This window comes from Artemia sp. Qi Xiang Cuo, chromosome 13 (genome assembly GCF_049724085.1).
Source record: "Artemia sp. Qi Xiang Cuo chromosome 13, ASM4972408v1, whole genome shotgun sequence".
In the NCBI taxonomy this organism is placed as follows: Eukaryota; Metazoa; Arthropoda; class Branchiopoda; order Anostraca; family Artemiidae; genus Artemia; species Artemia sp. Qi Xiang Cuo.
The window spans coordinates 42,471,442-42,492,772 of record NC_142806.1 but is presented as its reverse complement, the minus strand read 5'-3'; the positions used below and the strand labels follow the sequence as shown (position 1 = coordinate 42,492,772).

General features: G+C 34.3%; 1 protein-coding gene across 3 annotated transcripts in view; it reads left to right on the top strand.

Annotated features, from left to right (window-relative positions):
• The window catches only part of LOC148945303 (netrin receptor UNC5C-like), a 282,310-nt gene that overhangs the window by 38,172 nt on the left and 222,807 nt on the right, over positions 1 to 21,331 (top strand). For all 3 annotated transcript variants that reach the window (XM_089098698.1, XM_089098696.1, XM_089098697.1), the window contains exon 4: positions 20,423 to 20,707. In XM_089098698.1, coding sequence (XP_088954824.1) covers positions 20,423 to 20,707 — 285 coding nt within the window. The remainder of the gene's footprint in view (positions 1 to 20,422; positions 20,708 to 21,331) is intronic.

Below are 21,331 nucleotides of genomic sequence, written 5' to 3'. Positions count from 1 at the left end.
TTAATGTCCCTCCTAGACCCATTTTCGAACTTGAAGCGCTTATCTTTTTACCCCAAACTATACTTTAAAGCTATTTGGATACCTCAACACTAAGAAATACTTTTCAAAGATCATTTCAGGGCAACTCACCTTCGTAATGTCCCTCCTAAACCCATTTTCAAACTTGAAGTGCTTATGTTTTTCACCCTCAACTATGATTTACAGCTTTTTGGATACCTCAACACCAAGAAAATAGTTTTCAAAGACAATTACTGAGCAATTAACTTTTCGTAATATCACTCCTAAACCATTTTCCAACTTGAAGTACTTGTCTTTTTCACCCACAACTATACTTTACAGCTTTTTGGATACCTCAACATCAAGAAATACTTTTCAAAGACCATTTCAGAGCAAGTTACTTTCTTAATGTCCCTCCTAAACCCATTTTCTATCTTGAAGTACTTATCTTTTAACCCACCACTATACTTTGAATCTTTTTTGATACCTCAAAACCAAGAAATACTTTTCAAAGACAATTTCAGAGCAAGTTACTTTCTTAATTTCCCTTCTAAACCCATTTTCAGACTCGAAGTACTTACATTTTTCACCCACAATATTAGTTTTCAGCATTTTGGTTACTTCATCACCAAGAAATACTTTTCAAAGACCATTTCAGAGCAAGTTACTTTCTTAATGTCCCTCCTAAACCTATTTTCCAACTTGAAGTAATGATCTTTTTCACTTACATCTTTACTTCACAGCTTTTTTGGTTAACCCAGCAATAGGAAATACTTGTCAAAGACCATTTCAGATCAGTTTACTTACTTAATGTCTATCCTAAACCCATTTTCTAACTTGAAGTAACTATCTTTTTCACAGTAAACTATTCTTTACAGATTCGTACAACTCAACACAAAAGAATATTTTTAAAAAGTCATTTCAGAAAAAGTTAATTTCTTAATGTCCCTCCTAAACACATATTGCACCTTTAAGTACTTATCTTTTCACTCACAATTAAACTTTACAGCTTTTTGGATACCTCAGCACCAAGAAATACTTTTCAATGACCAATTAATAGCAAGTTAATTTCTTCATGACAATCCCAAGACCATTTTCCAGCTTGAAGCACTTATATTTTTCACCCTCAACTACACTCTACAGCTTTTTGGATACCTCAAAATCAAGAAACACTTTTCAAAGACCACTTCAGAGCAAGCTACTTTCTGAGTGTCACTCCCAAACCCATTTTCTAACTTGAAGTACTTACCTTTTCACTCACAACTATACTTTACAACTTTTTGGATACCTCAACACAAAAAAATACTTTTCAAAGACCATTTCAGAGCAAGTTACTTTCTTAATGTATCTCCTAAACCCATTTTCCAACTTGAAGTACCTATCTTTTTCACCACAGCTAGACCTTAAAGCTTTTTGGATACCTCAACACCAAGAAATACTTTTCAAAGACCATTTCAGAGCAAGTTACTTTCTTAATGTCCCTCCTAAAGCCATTTTTCAACTTGAAGTACTTATTTTTTTCATCCACAACTGTACTTTACAACATTTTGGTTACCTCAACACTAAGAAATACTTTTCAAAGACCATTTCAGAGCAAGTTACTTTCTTAATGTCCCTCCTAAACCCATTTTGCAACTTGAAGTACTTATCTTTTTCACCCAATTTCGCAAATGAAAAAGAAATTAGTTTTTAATAAATTACATTTTTCCCAATAATATAAAAATTTTCCACTTTGGTTCAGATTTTTCTCAAAGGGATGAAAAAATTTAAAATAATGTTCCAAATTTTCTCAACGAAGTGAAGAAAAGTTTATGATCTCTTCGAAATTTTACCATAGAACATACTCCGATTATAAGTTCTCCAGAGAAAACATAAATCTTACACTCCAGCTCTTTATTTCACAAACACATAATGAAATTTAAAATTCAATTCTAATTTTTCGATGTTAGATATAAAAAGTAACACCATACTTGGGAATATTTTACAGGAAGATAAAAAGTTCTTTTTCAATTTAAAATTTTCTCAAAGAAGTGAAGAAAAGTTAAATTTCTCTTCTGAAGTTTACCAAAGAACACACTTCAATGCTAATTTCACCAGAGAAAATAAAAATTGACTACTTGATTTCCTTATTTCACAAAGACAAAAAGAACGTTAAAATTCAAATCAAAATTTCATAAGGAAGATAGAAAAAGTATTACCATACTAGTGAATGTTTTCACTGCTCATAAAAAGTTCCTGTTCAATATTTAATTTTCATACATAAGAGAAGAAAAGTTCAATCTACCTACTGAATAGTTGTGGGTGAAAAGATAAGTACTTAAAGATAGAAAATGGGTTTAGGAGGGGCATTTTGAAAGTAACTTGCTCTGAGATGGCCTTTGAAAAGTATTTCTTGATGTTGAGGTATCCATAAAGCTTTAGAGTGTAGTTTTGTGTGAAAAATATACTTACTTCACTCTGGAAAAGTGTCTTAGGAGTGACATTAAGAAAGTCGATTTCTCTGAAAACGTATTTTAAAAGTATTTCTTAGTGTTGAGGTATACAAGAAACTGTAAAGTGTAATTATGAGTGAGAAAGATAAGTACTTCAAGTTGGAAAATGGGTTTAGGAGTGACATTAATAAGGTAACTTGCCGTGAAATGTTCTTTGAAAAGTATTTCTTGTTGTTGAGGTATCCAAAGAGCTGTAAAGTATAGTTTAGGGTAAAAAGATAATCCATTCAAGTTCTACAAGGGGTTTAGAATGGAAATTCAGAAAGATACTGGCTCTGAAATGATTTTTCAAATACATTTCTTGGTTATGAGGTATACAAACAGCTATAAAGAAAAGGTTTGGGTGAAAAAGATAAGTAATTCATGTTGGAAAATGGGTATAGGAGGGACAGTAGGAAAGAAACTTGCTCTGGAGTGAATTTTGAAAAGTATTTCTTGGAGTTGAAGTATCCAAAAAGCTGTAAAGTATAGTTGTGTGTTAAAAAGATAAGTACTTCATGTTTGAATATGGGTTTAGAAGGGATATTAATAATGTAACTTGCTCTGAATTTGTATTTGAAAAGTATTTCTTTGTTTTGAGGTATCCAAAAAGGTGTAAAGTATAGTTGCGGTTGAAAAAGATAAGTGCTTAAAGTTGGAAAATGGATTTAGGAGTGATATTAAGAAAGTAACTTGCTCTGAAATGGTCTTTGAAAAGTATTTCTTGGTGTTGAGGTATCCAAAAAGCTGTTAAGTGTAGTGTTGGGTGAAATACATAAGAACTTCAATTTTCAAAATGGTTTTAGGACGGACATTAAGAAAGTAACTTGCTCTTAAATGGTCTTTGAAATTTATTTCTTTGTGTTGAGGTATCCAAAAAGCTGTAAAGTATAGTTGTGTGTGAAAAGATAAGTACTTCAAGTCGGAAAATGGATGTAGGAGTTACATTTAGAAAGAAGATTGCTCTGAAATGGTCATTGAAAATTATTTATTGTTGGTGAGGCATCCAAAAAGATGTATAGCGTAGTTGAGTGTGAAAAAAATAAGTATTTCAAGTTGGAAAATGGGTTTGGGATGGTCATTAAGAAAGTAACTTGCTCTGAAATGGTCTTCGAAAAGTATTTATTTGTGTTGAGGTATCCAAAAATCTGTAAAGTATTGTTGTGTGCGAAAAAGATAAGTACTTTAAGTTAGAGAATGGACTCATGAGGGACATTCAGAAAGTAACTTGTTCTGAAATGGTCGTTTAAAAATATTTTTTGGTGTTAAGGTATCCCAAAGCCTGTAATGCAAAGTTGTGGTGAAAAAGATAAGTAATTCAAGTTGCAAAATGGGCTTAGGAGGGATATTAAGGAAGTAACTTGCTCTGAAATGGTCTTTGAAAAGTATTTCTTTGTGTTGATGTATCCAAAAAGCTGTAAAGTGTAGTTGCGGGTGAAATAGAAAAGTACCTCAACTTGGAAAATGGGTTTAGAAGGGACATTAAGAAAGGAACTTGTTCTGAAAAGATATAACAAAGCCATAAAAAAGTATTAAAAAATGGAGAGGGGGCACTTGGGGGGGCCCGGGGAGGGCGTTTGGGGATCCGGGGGCCCTTGAGGGCTGGGTGGTCCTTTGGGCGCCGGGGGGACCTTTAGGGACCGGGGGAGGGCCTTTGGGGGCCCGGGGAGGGCCTTTGGGAGTCTGGGGGGCCCTTGAGAGCCGAATGGTCTTTTGGGAGCCTGGTGGACCTTTGGGGACCGGGGGAGGGCCTTTGGGGGTTCGGGGGCCCTTTGGGAGCCTGGGGGGCCTTTAAGGATCGGGGGAGGGCCTTTGGGGGTCTGGGGGACCTTTGGGGACCGGGGGAGGGCCTTTGGGGGTCTGGGGGGCCCTTGAGGGCCAAATGGTCCTTTGGGAGCCCGGTGGACCTTCGGGGACCGGGGAGGGCCTTTGGGGGGCCCGGGCAGGGCCTTTTGGGGTCTGGGGAGGGCCCTTGAGCGCCGATTGGTCCTTTGGGAGCTTGGTGGACCTTTGGGGACCGGGGGAGGGCCTTTGGGGGCCCAGGGAGAGCCTTTGGGGGTCTGTGGGCCCTTTGGGGGCTTGGGGGGACCCTTGAGGACCGGTGCTTCCTTCGGGGTTGAGGTAGGGGGATTGGAACCCTTGGAGGTTGGGGTTGGGGGACCGGAACCCTTTGGGGTGGGGTTAGAGGGATCGAAACCCTTTGGGGTGGGGGTAGGGGGATCGGAGCCCTTTGGGGTCAGGGTAGGGGACCTCACGACACTGTTAAAATATAACTTCTGTATTATAACGACCACAGAGTTTTACCCTCAAATCCTCTTCTAAAATCATCTTTTAAAATCATCTTTTAAAATGTCTCTAACTGTTTCGCCGAAATAATTCCCTAAAATGGCTAAAACGGTTTCGCCCAAATAATTCCTAAACGTAATTTCAGCGTTCCTTTTGTTTTGGCATCTCTGCGCTGACGCATTTCAAATTATTTGGAAACCTGATTCCCGCGCTAAAACAATTCATCGGTAAGATCTAAACATTCACTCGGAGACAGTTCTCTTTAGAAATAACAAATTAATTCCCCTTTTGAGAATCAATTCTCTTTAGAAACAACAACTTAATTCCCCTTCCATGTCAATCAATCAATCATGACATCAACTGTCATGTGTGATCTAAACTTTGCCACGGAAACATTCTCTTTGAAAATAAATCAAAGACATTAATTAACTTGACGTCATCTGTCAGACATTAATTAACCTTGCCCGGAAACAATTTGATTAATGACTCAATAATCCATGAAAGTGAGAAAGTTTCTGTTTTTTCAAATTCTCACTGACAAAATCCATAAAAACAGACATAAATGTGAGAAAGTTCCTGTTTTTTCATTCTCACTGACAAAAAACATAAAAACATCCATAAATTTGACAAAATTCCTTTTTTTTCAAATTCTCAATGACAAAAACCATAAAAACATCAATAAATGTTAAAAAATTCCTTTTTTTAAAATTCTCACTGACAAAAACTACAAAACATCCATGAAAAACATCAAATAAATCGACCAGCACACATAAGCATCCAAGAAAACATCCATAAATGTGACAAAATTCCTGTTTTTTCATTCTCACTGACAAAATCCATAAACCACGTGGTTCTATGCCCATATATGGTGTGCTGACACGAGTAGCACCCCCTCCTCTACTTATAGATATGTTAGTCATGACTTTTACTATTAGAAAAATAATGTTTGTAGTAGTACTTTTTTTTGGACTTCGAAATTATTCAACTTTTTTTCATCGACATCATTTGTCGTATACGTCGGATAACATTGACAAAATCTATGTATTAGAATGAATAAATTCTTAATCAACATCTTTTTTCGGATTCGTCGGAGAAAATTGACAAAATCTAAATATCAGATTAAATAAATTTCTTATCAGCATCTTTTGTCGGATACATCGGAGGAAATTGACAAAATCTAAGTATCAGATTAAATAAATTCTTTATCAGCATCTTTTGTCAGGTATGTCGGATAACATTGTCAAAATCTAAGTATCAGAGTGAATAAATTCTTTATCATTTTGTTGGATACATCGGATAACATTCACAGAATCTAAGTATCAGAGCCAATAAATTCATTATCATCCTCATTTCTCAGATACATTGGATAAAATTGACAAAATCTAAGTGTCAGAGTGAATAATTTTTTTTATCAACATCTTTTGTCAGATACATAGGATAAAATGGATAAAATCTAAGTATCAGAACGAATAGATTATTTATCAACATCCTATGCCGGATATGTCGGTTAACATTATCAAAACCTAAGTCTCAGAGTGACCAAATTCTGTATCAACATCTATTGGCAGATACATGGGATAACATTGACAAAATCTAAGTATCAGAGTGAATAATTTTTTTTATCAGCATCTTTATCGGATTACAACGGATAAAATTGAGAAAATGTAAGCATCAGAATTATTGAATTTTTCACAAAATCTAAGTATCAGAGTCAATAAATTCATTATCATCATCATTTCTCAGATACATCGGATAAAATTGACAAAATCTAAGTATCAGAACGAATAGATTCTTCATCAACATCCTTTGCCGGTTATGGTGGTTAACATTATCAAAACTAAGTGTCAGAGTGATCAAATTCTATATTAACATCTATTGTCAGATTTATCAATATCATTTGGCAGATATGATTGATAAAATTGAGAAAATCTAGGCATCAGAAATAATATATTCTTTTTTAATGTTTTTAGACAGACGCGTTTGATAGCAATGGCCAAATTTAAGTATTATATTGGATAAACTAAATATCAACTTCTTTGTCGGACATGCCATTTATCATCCATAAAAACTAAGAGTCAGAACGAATTAATTTCTCCATCAACATGCTTTGTCAGATATGCCTGATAACATTGAGGAAATCTAAGTATCAGAGTGAATAAATTCTTTAACAATGTGTTTTGACAGATACGTTTAATAACACTGACATAATTTAAGTATCACATTGAACAAATTCTTTATTAACATTCTTTATCGATATCATTTGTCGGATACTTTGGATAACATTCACAAAATTTGTGTATTAGAATGAATAAATTCTTTATATTCATCCATTGTTTGATATGTCATTATGAAAAATTGTAAGTATCAGAGCCAATAAATTCATTAACATTTGTTTTATCAACATCATTTGTTGGATACGTCGGATAACATTGACAAAATCTAAGTGTTAGTGTCGGATAAAATTGACAAAATCTAAGTATCAGAGTGAATAAATGCTATATCAACATCCTTTGTCGGATATATCGGATAAAATTGACAAAATCTAAGTATCAGAGTGATTAAATTCTATATCAACATCCGTTTCTTGGATACATAGGATAAAATTGACAAAATCTAACTGTTAGAGTGAATAATATTTTTTTTATCAACATTCTATGCCAGTTATGTAGGTAAACATTATCAAAACTAAGTGTCAGAGGGAATAAATTCTATATCAACATCTATTGTCAGATTTATCAATATCATTTGACATATGCGTTTGATAGTGTCAGAGTGATTTTGTGTCACTTAGATTTTGTCAATTTTATCCTATTTATCCGAGAAATGGATGTTGATACAGAATTTAATCACTTTGATACTTAGATTTTGTCAATTTTATCCTATATATTTGACAAAGGATGTTGATTAAGCATTTATTCACTCTGATACTTAGATTTTGTTAATTTTATCCATTATATCTGAGAAATGATGATGATAATGAATTTATTGACTCTGATACTTAGATTTTGTGAATAATTTATTCATTCTGATGCTTACATTTTCTCAATTTTATCCGTTGTATCCGATAAAGATGCTGATAAAAAAAATTATTCACTGATACTTAGATTTTGTCAATGTTATCCCATGTATCTGCCAATAGATGTTAATAAATAATTTGGTCACTATGAGACTTAGCTTTTGATAATGTTAACCGACATATCCGGCATAGGATGTTGATAAAGAATGTGTTTGCTCTGATACTTAGATTTTATCAATTTTATCCTATGTATCTGACAAAAGATGTTGATAAAAAAAATTATTCACTCTGACACTTAGATTTTGTCTATTTTATCCAATGTATCTGAGAAATGAGGATGATAATGAATTTATTGGATCTGATACTTTGATTTTGTGAATGCTATCCGATGTATGCAACAAAAGAAGTTGATAAAGAATTTATTCACTCTGATACTTAGATTTTGACAATGTTATCCGACATATCTGACAAAAGATGCTGATAAAGAATTTATTTAACCTGATACTTAGATTTTGTCAATTTTCTCCGACGTATCCGACAAAAGATGATGATAAGGATTTTATTTAATCTGATACTTAGATTTTGTCAATTTTCTCCAACGTATCCGACAAAAGATGTTGATAAAGAATTTATTCATATTTGAAAAAAGATGCTGATAAAGAATTTATTTAATCTGATACTTAAATTTTGTCAATTTTCTCCGACGTATCCGACAAAAGATGCTGATAAGGAATTTATTTAATCTGATACTTAGGTTTTTATCAATTTTCTCCGACGTATCCGACAAAAGATGTTGATAAAGAATTTATTCATATCTGACAAAAGATAATGATAAAGAATTTATTCACTCTGACACTATCAAACGTATCTGTCAAATGATATTGATAAATCTGACAATAGATGTTGATATAGAAATTGATCACTCTGACACTTAGTTTTGATAATGTTAACCAACATAACAGGCAAAGGATGTTGATGAAGAATCTTTTCGTTCTGATACTTAGATTTTGTAAATTTTTCCGATGTATCTGACAAAAGATGTTGATAAAAAAATTATTCACTCTGACACTTAGATTTTGTCAATTTTATCCATTTTATCTGAGAAATGATGATGATAATGAATTTATTGACTCTGATACTTAGATTTTGTGAATAATTTATTCATGCTTATGCTTAGATTTTCTCAATTTTATCGGTTGTATCCGATAAAGATGCTGATAAAAAAAATTCTTCACTGTTACTTAGATTTTGTCAATGTTATCCCATGTATTTGACAATACATGTTGATACAGAATTTGGTCACTCTGACACTTAGGTTTTGATAATGTTAACCGACATATCCGGCAAAGGATGTTGACTAAGAATGTATTCGTTCTGATACTTTATCAGTTTTATCCTATATATCTGACAAAAGATGTTGATAAAAAAAATATTCACTCTGACACTTAGATTTTGTCAATTTTATCCAATGTATCTGAGAAATGAGGATGATAATGAGGATGAGAATGAATAGAATTTATTCATTCTAATGTATTCGAAAAATGATGTCGAAAAAAAAAGTTGAATAATTTCGAAGTCCAAAAAAAAGTACTACTACAAACATTATTTTTCTAATAGTAAAATTCATGACTAACATATCTACATCATTCTCATTTTGAATTTGGAAAATATTAAATGTGATTTTTTTTATGCTTAAGTACTTTTCATGTCATTCGAAGACATGTAAAAAAAAAGTTAAAAAAATATATCATATTAAAAAAAAGAATAAAAAAAGTTAAAAAAAACTTCAAAAAAAGTGTAAAAATGGGGGAGGGGCCTAAAAGAGTTGGAGGAGGGGGCCCCTTGGAGGTTGAGGATAGGGGACCTTTGGAGGTTGAGGTCCTAGGTGGTTAGGGTCATTGGTGCTTACGATCCTTGACGATTCATACTCATAATCGTCTTCTTACTTGATTTACAAGGATTTCTAAGGATTGTTCTGAACTTATTTATTAAAATTTTTTTCTTGCCATCTACATCTCTATTAGTATCAACTTTTTAGTATACTAGATTGTTATAGCATATTTTCTAATGGCAACACTGTTCAAATGGTACTTGTGTATTATACAGAACACATCGGAGAAGTAAAACTAGGTCAACTCACAAGGTCATTTTATCATCCTCAACCATTTCAATAGATTGATGCTATTCTAAATTTATAATAAATAGCCTATGAGTTAACAACCCCTTCGTGCTTATCTTAAATGGTAATCAGTTTAAGCCTTTTTTACCAGCTTCATACAATCCAATCACCAATTAAGATCATTCTCACCCCTATTATTCAATCATCAATTAAGATCATCCATACACTCCAATTCGTAAATGCTCTACCTTTTTTCGCAAATAGAGTTATTTTTGGTAAATGATTTAACACCATATGCCATCAATTCTAGACAAGATGCAAGGTACCTTCAGCCTAGAGGTTATTAGTGTTTGACAATTTTTGACTCAGAATTATGCACGGATTGGCTGTATCTTTAGTAAAAACATTATTCATACGAAAAAACATGATTATCTAACCCTACAACTGAAACCAATATTTTTTTTTACAGAAGGCTCAATAAACCTTTGAATACGCAATTTGACGATCTCAAGTTTTGGCTATTGAACCTAGAAAAAACATGTTCTAGTAATAGATGAATGAACCTGGTAAGACATGTATCCTTGAAACCGCACATATATATATGCCTCAGGCGTAGGTTTCATATTGCGTACATGCACACTACTAGCGAGGTATTGAGGAGGGGACAGCCCCTTTAGTATACGGAAGAATTTTATGTTCGTTTTAAGTTTTAATGTCGCTCCTTACTTTCAGTTAAAAAAACTTGTTTTTTTTATTTAATTCTCACTAAGACTGAGCTAATTATAACCGATTGCAAACAGACAAACTGGTTTTTCTCAGATCAAATAGAGTAAACTTCTTTTTGATCGGGATAATACACAAGTACCCAAAATCAAAATAAAACTAGACTTTGAATACATGCTATTTATGTTTATCAAAATTCAAATTCGGGTGAAACATTTTCCCTGCTAACGCTCTTTTGCTATTATATTATCCCGTTCAATAGTCAGTATTTCGGAATTTAGATTGTATTGTTTTTATATTTTAACGTTTATTCTTCTTAAAGAAAAACTTCCCATACAATATTATTTATTTTTATATTTGATAACTCGTATTATTCTAAGATCTGAATTTACAATGTCCGGCAAAGTCTCTGCATCCAGGAAGGAGATCCCTCCCTCATGGGTCAGGCCACTGATTCCCTAGAATTTTTCTTTTCATTTATTTGAAATTTTATCCAAGCCAGATTTTTTATTAGTTTGAAATGCCTTGTTCTATAGAAGAACCACTGGAAAAAATTCTAATATTTATTAAAATTTTGTCTGTGCTCTGTGGCAATAGGGTGTAGTCAGGATTCCACTTTTGAGGGAGTTCAATTAATTTGGGGGGAGGGGTAGGAGTGCTAACAGCTGTGTTTGAAAATATATTTAGATAGGAAAAATATAAATTAAGGAATTTGAAGAGGTGCCTGAATTTAAGCTATGTGATGTTTAACTGGGAGTCATGACACAAAAGCCCCTGGACGATGTATATACAGTGATCTCTCATCCCTCTTTTCAAATCTTTCCAATTATTTTTTTTATAATGCTTTTCTGCCAGTTCTGAAAAATTATTAAAGTATCTAGGCCAAATCTTTGTTCAACCCTTATGGCGCCCCTAACCAAAGATCCTATTCAGGAGAGGGAAGTTTTGAGACTTGAATTCCATGAAGTGGAAAGAATTGCATGTAATATACATTTTGGCTATTTCTCGGCTTAAAAACCTTTTCTTCTGAGGTTTTTCTGCTTTTCCTTTTTTCATTTATACATTTTCTCTTAACTTACAACTTAATTATTGTTGAACTATTCCTTTGTAAATGGCCATCGATGATCGCAATGTCTGGTAAATCGAGTAATGAAGTGAAAATGGTTTTTAGCTTGGGAAACAGTTCCAAATCTCCCGGAACAATTGCTTAGCGTGAAAAATTTTCATATCTACTTTTTCAGCTTGGCCGATTACAAATTGAATCATTGAATCCTGGCATTTTCTCTTTTCGTGTACCTTGGTAAGTCGCCTTGGTAATTGCCTTGATCTGCCCCTGATAAGAGATTATGGCATCCCAGGATATTCGGTTGAGTTGGTGGATTTAAGCGCAAGGGGGTTTCTATGGAAGACCTACGTTTCCGGTGATTTTAATTGCTGGAGACATGCGTTTTTCTAAGAGGGTGTGCTTACACTTTGTGTTTCGGTCTTTGATGCTTTCTTGAAGTCACGTCACATCTGGAAATCGTTCATTGTGGAAGTCGATTCCCTCGAGCAATTAAGGCGTAAGATAACTAAAGGTGGGAGCTTAAATATATTTGATATCCACGCCCTTATCTCATGAAGGATAACATGTCTGTATCAACTGAGCTAGATTTCTCAGATATAGCGGCCGCGTAAACATCCCTAGGTGAAAAAATCAGTTTGAATAAGTTTAGTACTATGAGATTCCCGAAGCTTGAAAAAGAAGGTTAAATCAGCTTAGCAAATTCAGTAAAGATATACAAAAAAGTTTTTTGCCTCTTAGTTGATGTTTTTCTTCGTTGAAACTGATATTTCCGACTCTTTTTTTTTATGTTAGCTGGTGCAATAGCGATAGCTTAGTAAAAAGCAGTGTGTTTCCTACGTTTTTTTCCCCTAGGGGTCGTTATATAGAACTAATGGTCGTAGAAAGTAGGGAAAGAGCTCTTTCAAAGTAATTTCTGAGTTATAGCACCCCTTTTAAGGGCTAAAGAGATTGGTAGTCAATCTGACACCCCTACAATGCCTATGCTCCTCTAGATTTTGAACAATATATTTTTCTGGTATTTTTACTGAATAATGAAAAACAAATGCCCCGCAGGTGAATTTTGAAAAATACATGGTACTTACGTATTATATCGACCACACTTGGACAGCGTCACTTGGAATATAGCCATAAAACTCATTTATTTTGCAATGCATAGTGATAGTGGAAACCTAATTCTTGGTATTATTAGGATCTCATTCCCAATGGGCCCTAACCAGACACTGAGTTCATCTTTGACTAGATCTGTTCCTTTCCTAAATAGCATAAATGTGGACAAAGTAGCCTAGTGCACTAATCCAACCCAACCTAACAAGATTTCCACTATCACTATACTGTTTGACTTTCCGACCTGATGCGAAAAGTCACTTTTGACTATGCTTTATTATAAGGCTCGCTGAATCATACTTTCTGTCCTTGTGTTTGTAAAAGCTGCAAAATCATCATTTTGTTATAACCTTAAGTACGAATATGATTATGATTATCATACTATCATACTGAATATGATTATAAATATTATAATTTTGTTGCTCATAATTAGAGTTGAGCTCTATTTTTTTTTTTTTTTTTTTTTTTTTTTTTTTTTTTTTTTTTTTTTGGTTTATTGATTTATTAGGAGGGTTTTCTCCCGCACAAGCATGCTTCAGGGAATCGATGATGTATACTTTATTTTTTTAAATAAACCCAGTATTACTTAAGATTTTGTGTAAGATATTAAGCCGAACTGGCCAGCCATGACAAAGCAGCTCAAAGTTGCCCTTGGTGTTCTCATCGTAGTAACTCTAATAGCTTCTTTTCCCTACGTTGATACGTTGCGCCAATTTTATTTTATCGGTGGTTCTATTTGTTTTTAGTTTTAATTTTTTTTTTTGTTCTTCTTGTGTTTCTCTTTTGCTGAAGACACCTAGTTTTGATACAGGCGAAATGTCCGCATTGTTTTAGTTTTTCATCCTTTTCTCTACTGGCCGCAGTTTCGTTTTTATTTTTGTAATTTAGTTTTTTCTCTCTTTGTTAAACTTTTGTCAGACTTTGTTCTCAAAGTATTAGTAAATATCGTTATATTGAGGGAGGAGAAATCAAGTTTGCACTCATTTTTTCCCCTTTAATGAAAAAATATACTGATTTCACTTCTTTGTAGAGTGTACTGATCACAATCTATGAGAACATACTGCAGACTTTCGGCCTTGTCACATAACTTAGAGCTAATGGACAGTGACGCTGTCCAAGCGTCACTGTGGTCGATATAATACGTAAGTACCAAATGTCTTTTGCCCCCCCCCCCCACAAGTGCCCGCCGATGCCCCCAAGCGCGCATTTGATCGAAATTTTAGGATAGCCATTTTAGTCAGAACAGTTGAAAGATCCAAAAAATGTGCCTCCGTTGTGACTGACAAGTACAGCCCCAGGGAGGAGGGACTAAATTTTGACAATAGCTCATTTAAAAAAGATGCTTCATTATTTAGTTGTGATAGAAAGATGGTCAGGTTGGGTCGGAGTCATACATAATTTTCAATCTTTATGAGTGAAGGATCCAAAGTGAGGTCCTTCAGTCCATGGCCCCTCCAATCGTTTTTCATACAAAAAGGTTTGGCTAAATCAGACCTTCTTGAATTTCAGACCTTTCAAAACCTTATTGAAATCAGGGTCGTGCAATAATTTTCAACCTTTACAAGCGGAGGGTCGAAGTGAGACCTTGGGTCCCTGCTTCCTCCTCCTTTTACCTATTTACGGGATGCGCACATGTTATTCTTCGTTGAAATTTTTTCACATATTTCACTGCATTTTCTTCTTCATTATAAGATCGAAAGGTTAAATACTGCCTAATTTTCGAGGATTTTTTCATTACCCCCCCCCCTTACAAAACAAATTCCTGCGTATCTGCCTGTTTTATTGTTTCTAGATTTTGTCAATCCTGTGACATTTAAACAGTTTGTCTAATGTTTTTGTTTTCCGGTCCGCTGGCAGACTTGATTAAAGCAATCACTTAAGACCATTCAGCTCCTAATAGGTCTAAGTTGGCGACTAGGTAACATGATCTAAATGTCATCGACATCACTGTTAAATATAACTTTACGTTTTTACTTTCTTGCTAAACCCTTTTAATTTTCTTTGTTTTCCCTATTTCTTACACTTACCCACCTGTGTATTTAATTCCTCATTTTGCAACTTGAGACCACGCAAACCGACGATTTCAAACGATTCTAATCTCTCAATTTTCATACTTAATTACCGAATGGGAAAACAAAACAATTTTCGAAGCTTGCTTTGAATTTTGAATTGAACGTTTTGTTGTTTCCCGTTCGGACACTCGTGGATGGATAGAAAAAAGGAGATAAATGGCATGATTGAGCAAAATTATTCAGAAATTATCTAAAGAATGCTCAAAATGAAGACTATGGATTATTCAGCTCATTGGACAACGAAGGGGGGGGGGGGCTTTGGAACCACTGTCCCCCCCAGTTCCCAGATATTTTTTATTCCATCAGTATAGTCCTAAATGTTTTCATATAGTTTTTTCTCTTTTTTTACATTTTCATTTACTATGTCGACTTCCTCCAAGCACCTTCCTTCATACTTGCCTGCATTAAACTAATTGTAATAAAACAGAAGCTAGCCCTTCCATCTGTTCTTTCTCTAGACTGATATGATCATTGTAGTTTTTTGTAGATATGTTCTTTATGTTGCGGAGCAACACGATTAATTATTTTTATTTTCTTTTTTTTATGACCAGTGGCTGCGGTTCGTTAACGGCAAGAAATGCAAATTTGGATTTTTTTTTTTTTAGGGGACCACGTACAATGCGAAAAACTTCTTCTGAAATTGATAGAATTCCTAATAATTTCAATATAATTAAAAAAAAAAGTTCTAGCCTACTAAATAGAATAATCAATGAGCAAAACAAAATTGTCTTAACTCCGAAAGGAAACTTCTTAGGAACCACGTAACGGCGGACCCGTGGAAACCATAAAACTCTTTTCGAGCCCTGATATTAAAAATTACGTTTCTCATATAGATTGCAAGGAAACGGTTCTAGAAAGATTTATATATATATATATATATATATATATATATATATATATATATATATATATATATATATATATATATATATATATATATATATATATATATATATATGTATATATATATATATATATATATATATATATATATATATATATATATATATATATATATATATATATATATATATGTAATGCCGCTTATTCTTTGTATCGGATTTTCTGGCATTTCATATGCATTTAAGGTTATGGTCCAGAAGTATTCTATAACAATTATATCTCGTGGGAGGGGAAAAGAAGGGGGCCTTCGGAATTTTGTCATTTGCGCATCTACCAGAAACAGTTTTTTACTCTTTTGAGAGTTTGTGTCCGATTTGACATGTTGAAAGGGTGAATATTCCTAAATTTTTGTTATCAGGACATCCATTTGAAAAATGTGTACAAGTTTTAACTAACTTCGTGTAAAGTAAGAGCTAAATTCCTAGTTGTGCAGTTTAGGGACCAGGACCGGATAAGAATCTAGTCGTTTTGACATCTAGCAGTAGGGGTAGTTTCAACCAAACTTGGTCGAAGTAAAATATCTGTCATAGTTGTAGCTTTTAGGAGTCCACATCCATTTTGAACTTGGTTCAATATCATCGCTATATTCTTGTCATTAGGACCTAAACGGAGGAAAAGAAAGGCCTCTAAAGTTTTGTCGTCAGGAAATCTAGCAGAAAGGGCTATGAATGGGAAATAAGAGTCACTATGTCAGTTATGGCTATACTTGTTTGCCCTCTACAATGGTGGACTGGGTCCTAAATTCCTATCCCAAGCACTTTTACCAGATGGAAACGTCGACTACAAGCCTAATTGGTGGAATTATGTTTGTGTCTGTGAGAGGAAGGACGGTAAATGTATTAAAATCTCTTTTCTTCATCCTAATTGCAAGGCAAGCTGACTAAATTCATTCAGCGAAGCTGGTCAACACCGACCGTAATGGTCTCGCGTGTCCGTGCTCCATTGGACCTCTCTAACGGCAGGACTACTATTATATGTAGGACCACCGCTGGCACCACTATTATATCTGGGGCCAACATTGGTACCACTATTTTTTCTCCAACGCCACACCAGTGCTACTGGCGGCTTCGTTAAGGTATGGTAATGTGATCGAAAGATTAAAAGGGCCAAACTATGGGCCAAAGGTGCCACAAACTGTGTCACCAGCAATATCCCTAGGTGTCTCTTCGGAGGTAAACATACCCCCTGTCGATATATTAATGACGATATCTCTCGCAATCTCTTTTCCTATTCTGACTGGCTTCGGGGAAAATAATCTTACACGGTTGGAGAAAATAACTCACTTTTTATCTCCCAAAGGTCAACTCCAACAAGACACGTATCTACAAACGTGTTTGTAGATACTACTTTAGTACAAAGAACTTGGCGTAGTAGTGAGACCTATATTGACCCTGGCCAATACTATAAATGAAAGCTTTAAAATTGAACACTTTTTGACACAAGTAGATTTTATCCCAAAAGTTAACTTATAGCGAAATTACTGACTTGGCAAGACTTTAACTTGTAATTGAAAATTATATTATAAGCACATCTAAGCAAATGTAATTAAGAAAAGGAAAACTACATTATGGACATTTGCACCCATTAGAATGAATCATTGAATCTCAATTGCATTTGACACAAATTAGCAGCTAGGACTTTTTCTGTACCCTTGAAAGCTTCAAATCCAATTTGGTACACATTTTCAGTTTGCTGCAACCCTTCACGGGGCCTTGACACCTTAGATATAGATGTTGCTGTGCAACACTTCAAGGGACCTTGACGCCGGAGATCTAAATGTTGCTGTTTAGCGAAGATGTTTCTTTCTTCACCAGTTGTAGGAAGTGTGTTTCTGGAAAGTCCCATGATATCCCATCTATATTCGTTAAGCTAATAAAGAACAAGATCTATTTGCTGTTTAGCATATAATCAAAAACAACGTCTCTAAGGAAATCGTCTAAATGTCACTACGCTAGAGGAGAACCCCACATAGATGCTCTTTATTTTCTCTTTTTCCGTAAAAATCACCAACATTTTCGACAGATTTTTATTTAAAGAAAGATTAGAATATTAGAGAAGGCCCTTCAAGAAAGCGAAAAAAAGTAAACATATATGTAAAAAAGCTTTGAATATCTCTGCAGGATACAATATGACCATGGAGAACAAGTCGCTGGAACTAATGATAAATCGTTATGTTTGACAACTCCGGTTTAATTTTTATATCCCTGTCGTATCACGATGGTGTGACTTTTCAAGTAATTTATGCATATAATTTTCTAGAATTTCAGGAAAAATTATATTATTTTCTAAATATGTTCTGTTCCTTTTAATATGACGCTGTTAATATAATTCTTTAATTTCTGAAATATATTTTATTCCAGGAACTCTAACAGAAAGTTGCTAGATAAACTCAAAATTGCCATAGATCCAAGGAGCTTGAACAAAACTTTGGAGTCGAAATAGTTGTAGTTTATGTCGAAAAAGAACCCAGGACTGGTAAATATCACCCGGCTGATCCCTCTGCGAGTTGAATGAAACGATATTAGCTTTCTAAAGAAAAATGTACATGTTCTGTAAAAGGGAAAAAGTGGGATAATATTCTATTTGGCTTTGCGATAGTTAGAAATAATCCATTTGCTGTATGACACAATCTAATTGCAATTGTGAGTCAAGACATATGTGTAATCCTTAATGTGCTGACGCAGAAACTAATATGACGATCAAATTACAGAAATTTCTGGCAAACATTTGATGGATTGATACCACTTGAGTTCCATTTTCGTGGGAAATTGCTGGGATAGAATCACTATTTCTAAAATGTTATTCCACTCCTATTACGATGTTATCTTCCCACTTGTAGGCTAAGTGTTAGTGGCTCGTCACCTTTTAGGGCACTTCTCCCATCGAGGGAGTGAGTCCAAACTTAAACATTCCAAACATTTTTCTCCCATAGTCAAGTTGAGTTGTGATTTCACCCAATCCTTAGGAATTGCATTACTGGACTTGGGCTGATTTCTTGGTTTTCCAATTGAAGCATCATCTATCTTTTGATTGATCATGTTCCTACCTTAACACATGCTCTGTTGAAATCTTCAGTCCAAACTTAAAAAAAGGTATAATAAAAAATTGGCGGTCTTCGGTGAATTGGTATTCTTTCTTAATTAAGCGCCAATAAAACGCAATACAATTTTTATTTGAGAAGGATGAAGTCCCCCTGTATACTTTAGCATAAGTGCATTTTATTTGTTTTTCCTGTCTTTATGTTCTAAATAGCACTGAACTTAGGGGCTATAGACTTGCTGTTGAATTTAAAATACAATCCCTATTAAACATGTTTCAATTTAGGTGTACTGTACAATACTGTTTATTCTGATTTGACGATTGGTGACGCCTGGGCAATTGCTAGATCCCTTGTTATAGAAATCTTAATATTTCAGTTCAATTATTTGTATATGCAACCTACTTTCAATTGCTAGTGCTCTGAAGTTCATTTTGGTGAGATTACTTTTTATTTAGATGGCTGAGATTAAAAGATATTTCCACGTCTTATCTGTCCAAAATCAAAATACATTACCACAGTTTGGGGATAGATGTGCCGTATGTGACTACCGGTCCTACTCTACCGACCGGAGACGTCTGCACAGATGCCAGATGTAGAGATGCCTGAAAGATGCCAAAAATATAAAATTCAACTATAATTGGCGAAAATTGCTTTCCTGGGGAAAATAAATGTTTGGCATTAGATGACCGTCTTGTTCAGAAAGTATCTATTACTTTCATCTCTTAATAAATTAAATACAAAAGTTTTTTTTCAACTGAAAGCAATGGAACAACATTAAAACTTAAAATGGACAAAACAATTTTCCGTATATTAGGTGAGCTCCCTTTCCTCAGCCCTTGCTCTTTACGCTACGTCTTAAAGTTCTTTAAAAATATATATCATTCAAATTCAACGGCCCTTGTTTTTGAGTGTTTGAGCAATTGTACTCTCTTTTTTGGTGAGAGGGGTAGCTTCGTCGTGTTTGCATCTGAGAACTCCAGGATTAAGAATACATGTAGTGGCGGCAACAAGGCCCTCCCATTGTTTCTGTTTTGCACAGCCTTAGAAAAAATTGAATCAAAACACAAAAATTTTGCCAAGGAAAATTAAGAAATGCTATTAAAAGTCAACAAAAGATTGCTAATTTTTTAGGGCGGGGGTGGGGGTGGCAGGAAGTGGTTTTAGTTACTGGAACCAGAATAGGCTCAGACATAAAAACCGGGACCTACCTAATCCCTCCCGCCGCCATACCAAAATTATGTTATTGAAGTCTCAACCGTCAAGATTTTATGAAGGGGGTATTAGTAACCTGGTTTGCCGTCGTGATAAGCGTCTCACTTGAAGAAGAACCACATTAAGCTATGTGAAAATCCAGTCATTTTATTTGGTCATTTTATCATCCACCAGGATTTGGTCAAATCACTAACTTTATTTTAATACTCTTTCTTAACTCTAATAAAAAAAAAACTTTCTATTATTGGCTTCTGTGCTACCCCAAGACATAAATAGATTACCGAACAGTCCTATAACTTACAGTATTGCAGCTAATATGAGAGCAAATTTGTATAATATTCCAAATTGTATATCTTTTTCCTCCTTTGAAATCTAAATTTTGATTTGTTAGTCATCTCCAGTTTTCCTTTCAGTTATCAAGAAATATTTCGTCGAGAACCCTTATTCGACTAGTGTCGAGCTAGAAAAGCAAGTTCAGCTCCGCTGTCTTCCTCCGGAAGGTGTTCCGCTTCCTGAAGTTTCCTGGAGGAAAAATGGAAGTCCAATTGATCCAGCTACAGTAATGAACTATATCATTTCCAATGAAGGTCATTTATTGATCGTGCAAGCTACTTTGGCTGATGTGGGGAATTATACTTGTGTCGCAGATTCGCTAGCAGGCCAGAGAATTAGTGATGTTGCAACACTGACCGTTGTTGGTAAGCTATGTATTGGAGGTTTTTGCATATTCTCAGTTCTTTCAAAGAGAAATAGAAGCTTAAAACTTCTGAAAGGAAGAGCTTTTCTTCTTGCCGGAATGGGTGACTGAATTTGACCAATCGTTAGAATTCCTAGATATGAACAAGTTTCCTGTTACGGTTACCCTTTAAAGAATATGGGGGATTGGACGGATTCCTTTCTCGCACCACAGTTTTTTTTTTTTTTTTTTTTTTTTTTTTTTTTTTTTTATAGCAATAGTGGCTCCATTTACTTTCATAACAGCAGTTGTTTTCAAAGTTCAGACATCCAAATTAAAAAAAAAAAAAAAAACAAGCCCAGGAAACTATTGCGCCAAAACTATGATTATATTTTCGAATCGATCGTATGAAGTTGCAGTAAAAAAAACACTGGAACTGCATGGGGTTCAAACTACGTTGTACGCTATTATCAGTGTCATTACATTGATAACTGAATCTATGATTTCACTCAAATCAATTCATGATTATGGCAATATTGCGTATGAATGTAACTAAGTATTTAGAAGATAAAATAAAAAGATAACTAAATCATTGTAATAGCGTTTAATTCTGCCTTCATTCACTTCCATTGATCACAGAATCAAG